We start from the raw sequence: 4782 nt of genomic DNA on the forward strand, positions 1-4782 counted from the left end.
TTTTTAATAAAAAAGAAATAATATTTAAATTGTGTTTTTTAACCTTTATAAGTTAAAATTTCATGGTTTTAGGTTATAAAATAAAACCATGATAATTGTGGTCACGAAAAAGTTATTTTTCTCTGATTTCTGCGGAAAAAAATCAAATATTATATTTGATTTACGTAGTTTGACCGCTATTTCGTCTTTTAGTGTCTATGACTTGACGCCGATTTGACAATGTATTTTGTTTTATTATGTAACGATTTATATAAATAGGCGGTCGGGGGACCATAATCACCATCCCCACCGTCTCTTATCCCGTACACCTCTAGAAAAACCGACACCGACCATCACCATCACCGACGACCACCATTCACCATATACCGTAATCCACCACCGTTTGACGCCATCGACCACCTTCCGCCGCCATCCACCACCTTCCGCCGCCACCGGCCACCGTTCCGCCATCCACCATCGTTTTTGGGCATGTTAGCTGAATTGGGTTGGACTTTCATTAAACCCCGAGTCATACCGGCCATGGTCCATGGAGTTACAAGAATATGCTATCACGTGCGGCGCACGTGGAATACCGGCTTATTTTATCGAAGCCCTCCTCTGCGTTTTCTGGCTTCCAAAATCATCGGTCACCAGCAATGGCTCTGCTCCACCGATTTGGATGCTGTTCTTCCCCTTCTTCTCCTCCTCTTCTCTCATTCCAAAAATCAACCCCCAATTCCATGTTATTTACGGTCTCCGCCCATCCGCATCACCGTCGTTGTCCTCGGAGATTTTCGTCGTTTAGGTTAAACGCAACCATTGTCGCCGAATCGCCGACGGCTTCTGCTTCTAACGGTGGAGGTGGACCACCGAAGCTTCTGTTGGAAGTCAAAGACCTCACTGCCGTCATCTCTGAATCGGGAAAGAAAATTCTCAACGGTGTTAACCTCTCAATCTACGAAGGCGAGGTCTCTTCTACTTCATCCAAGTTTGTATCATCATGAAGTTATAATTGAATAATCATATATGCTATTTCAAATTCAGAATTTTGTATCACTGGAAATATTTGATGATAATTCGTTCATGAGAGAAGGTATGATTGATTTTTGAGGTCAAATTCAGCATCTCTTCATCGCCAAATAGACAACGATTTCGTTTCGAACTGGAATTCAGTGTTTTTGCTGTTCTAGTAATTGTATACTGTCTACTCTGGTGATCGTTTGTCGGCTAAAATCATCAAACCTGAACATGAGAAATCGCTTGTTTGACCTCTAAATCGAAAATGTATAATATTTTCTAGATAAAGAACTTCGAATTTCCAAATGAAAAAAGCCCTAACGTTGTTTCAATTACTGATTTGACTAGATTCATGCTATTATGGGCAAGAATGGATCTGGGAAGAGTACTTTTGCCAAGGTTAGTATGCTTATTTTCTAGTTCATGGATTCCATGGAAGTTGCGTCATTTGCTTTTTGGTAATCTTTTGATGTAAAATTGCTTTGTTTCACGTGGTTATCATTGCAATTTGTAAAGAACTAATGATCCTAATATGGGTCCCCAAGATTTCCTCATTTTGCTGTTATTGAAGGTTTCTTGAGACATATGGTTAGGAATCAAACATTTGGCCCAATTTATGTACATGGCTAAATGATGCAATTTTTGTAGGTTCTTGTTGGCCACCGGGATTATGAAGTGACTGGAGGCTCGGTTGTTTTCAAGGGAGAGAATTTGCTTGAGATGGAAGCAGAAGACAGATCACTTGCTGGGCTTTTTCTAAGTTTTCAGTCTCCGGTTGAAATTCCAGGAGTGAGCAATAGTGACTTTCTTCTGATGGCCTACAATGCCAGAAGAAGGAAACTTGGCCTGCCAGAGCTTGATCCACTTCAGGTATATACTTCCCTAACTCCACAACATTTGGTTGTTTTACTCATGAACACTATTATAACTGTAAGGGACACTCTACTCTTTTCATATGATTTGTAAAACTGTCTTTGAGTAAATTAGAAACATAATTTAGAAGGTGGGCTATTATAAAATTCTCGTTCTTTTGGTATAATCTGCTTGGCTTCAATTTTGATTATATTTTGCCAATTTTATATTGAAAAATCTGGGTGTTGGGGAGGGGGGGGGGATCTTGGTCTTAGAAAACAAAGTTTTAACCACCTTCTTAGTCACATCCCTTGGATCAAATCCATCATATTTTTACATTTCCACCCCTTTTGTTGATTGCATTTAAATCTTTCTCTGTGTGTATTGATGAGTTGTTCACATTTTTTGATAAATTGAGTGAGAAGGATTTGGTCATTGCTAATATGCCTTTGCAGTTTTATGGTTACATCATGCCGAAGCTGGAGATGGTGAATATAAAGGCAGACTTTCTAAATAGAAATGTTAATGAAGGATTTAGTGGTGGCGAAAAGAAGCGAAACGAAATTTTACAACTTGCGGTATGTATTCCCAGTGATTCAATTTCTGTCTCTAGTAGTTTACTCTTTGATCTGACAACTATTCTGTGTTTCTTTTCTTACCAAATTCCGTTGTTGTAACAAATTCATTCTTTTTATATATGTGTATTTGGTCTTCTTTTCATTACTCTTTTATTTTTGTACAGGTTCTTGGCGCAGAGTTGGCTATATTGGATGAAATTGATTCTGGATTAGATGTTGATGCACTAAGAGATGTTGCAAAAGCAGTTAACGCGCTAATGACTCCCACAAATTCTGTTTTGATGATTACTCATTACCGACGACTCTTGGAATTTATCAAGCCCGATTATATCCACATCATGGTAACTTTCTCCCTTACTTCTGTTCTTGTGTGTGTTTAAAACTTATTCTCAATGACATGCTAATAAATAATAAGTTTCGCTTTCGCATCAAGCTTGCTGTCTCATACATGGGTTGTAGCTGTTAAGTGTTGCATCTTTCTGGACCTTGTTGACCACTGTGACTTGAATCTTAGAGCTATACGGGATTAGCTCAAGTTATTTTCTATGCTCCAAACAATTCTTTTTGTCACTCGAAAACCAAAAATATGTCGTGCTAATGTTGCTTTTCTTTGTTATGGATGTACTTGTAGGATGATGGGAGAATTTCAAAGACCGGTGACATCTCCATAGCTAATATTCTTGAGAAAGAAGGCTATAAAGCGATGTCAACCCCATAATTGCAGGCTACAAGGTATTGATCCGTACATGTATGCTGTTGTTTCTATTTGTGTAGCCCGTTTGCAGTACATTAGTTTCAGATTTTTCTTCTTGTAACTGGTTGCTGGTCTTTGTGTTTCTTGTTGTTCCCTTCTTTGTGCAACTTATTTCCCTTAGTTCCCTTATTTCTGCCTTGATGCATTTTCTGTTTGCTTGTTTGCACAAGCTCTTGCTTCTTTTTATTATTTATTTCTTTTGGACGACGGGGGTAAATTTATTTATATAAAGTCTACAGTAAGGCAACTAATAGAAAAGAAAGATGGTAAGTTTGGTTGTTGCTGTGGGTTTTCTGTTGAAATCATCTTTCTATTTTGTGCAATTGGATTAACAAGAGAATAGGGGTCGATAGTTAATCTATAATGCGGGTAAGGAGGTGTGTAGTGCAACTCGTATAAGCTATCTAGAACCTGGGATGGCTTAGCAGCGCCCCTGGCCGTGGTCCCTCTGACTGGTCAGCAGGTGGGGTTGAGGGGGGCCGCCCTTGTCCGAATCAAAAACAAAATTTAAGAGAGCTGACACTAAGGATCTTAGTGTAAGGTGGTAACATCAGTGTTGTTCACTAGTGTTACGAAAGTGGCTTCAGCGGCAAAGTCAAAATCTGACGGGTCATCAGCTGATGCCAGATGGGTTCACCCCTGATGGGTTTATGTCTGGCGGGTATCAGCTTATGGTTTGCCTTTGACATGTTATCTGATAGTTATCAGCTGATGTGTTTCCACCAATTCTGGAACTACTCTAATTTCCCGGATTAATTCCAGCAATCATTTCCAATTAATGGAGTATTCCATATTATTATTGGATCAGTTACTATTTCTCTAGGTTTATAGGTTACTGAATCTGCCAAAAGCCTACTATTCATCGTTTTATCTCTATACACGAATTTGACCAACATTTTGCGTTTAAGAAAGCGTTGGCCTTCCATTTCAGTGAAGTTTTGGCACATTGATTTCACATCTAAGCAACTTTTGGGACTACGGGAGATGGAAGAGAAAAACCATTGCAGCAGAGTTCTTTGAGGCTTCAAATGGTACCACTACCACCTGTTGTGCGCTGCTCACTCTTTATTTATTTGTAACTTGATCATTTCTAAACATGCTAAAATGTTGCTGTTGTATATTACCATTACCATTACCATCATGGGATTTCTTACTATTTATAGTAGTATTGGTTCTTTTTCACATGTCCCAATTTCGAACATTCAGTTTTCTACCAAACACTTCCTAACAAACGAATGAAAGAGGTTTTTTTGTTGGAACAAGATAAAACCTTCATTTGATATAACTTTAATATGATATTTGTTTTAATGCTCACAACTGTCTTTCGTCGCAGCCACCACCACACTAGCGGTCACTCCATTTCTTCATCATCCTCCACCACCTCCACAATCACTGTCAGCCACCTCCACCATAACCACTGCCGCATCTACCTCCACCACCATTGTCGATGCAACAACCGCCATCACACCTATTGTCCACCATCTTTACATCATCCACAATCATCGTTGTCCACTACCATCGGCTGCCACAACCACATCAGACACACATACTTCCTCTGCCATCGTCGACCCCACCTCCACCATCTTCACATCCTCCACCGTC

General features: G+C 39.4%; 1 protein-coding gene across 1 annotated transcript; it reads left to right on the top strand.

Moving 5' to 3' along the window:
• Positions 1 to 612: 612 nt before the first annotated feature.
• On the top strand, positions 613 to 4364 carry LOC112525635 (ABC transporter I family member 6, chloroplastic). Its single transcript, XM_025135838.1, has 7 exons — positions 613 to 947; positions 1345 to 1395; positions 1645 to 1866; positions 2304 to 2426; positions 2591 to 2767; positions 3058 to 3158; positions 4112 to 4364. The coding sequence occupies exons 1-6, from the start codon at positions 636 to 638 to the stop codon at positions 3142 to 3144; spliced, it is 972 nt and encodes a 323-aa protein (XP_024991606.1). The 5' UTR covers positions 613 to 635; the 3' UTR covers positions 3145 to 3158; positions 4112 to 4364.
• The last annotated feature ends 418 nt before the right edge of the window (positions 4365 to 4782 follow it).

Source organism: Cynara cardunculus (assembly GCF_001531365.2).
Source record: "Cynara cardunculus var. scolymus isolate 2C chromosome LG 13, CcrdV1, whole genome shotgun sequence".
Lineage (NCBI taxonomy): Eukaryota > Viridiplantae > Streptophyta > Magnoliopsida > Asterales > Asteraceae > Cynara > Cynara cardunculus.

Coding starts and splice junctions, on each gene's coding strand:
- LOC112525635 (XM_025135838.1), top strand. CDS start 636: ATGGCTCTGCTCCACCGATTTGGATGCTGTTCTTCCCCTTCTTCTCCT. Junction 1,396..1,644: donor GGAAGAGTACTTTTGCCAAG/GTTAGTATGCTT, acceptor CAATTTTTGTAG/GTTCTTGTTGGCCACCGGGA. Junction 1,867..2,303: donor CAGAGCTTGATCCACTTCAG/GTATATACTTCC, acceptor ATGCCTTTGCAG/TTTTATGGTTACATCATGCC.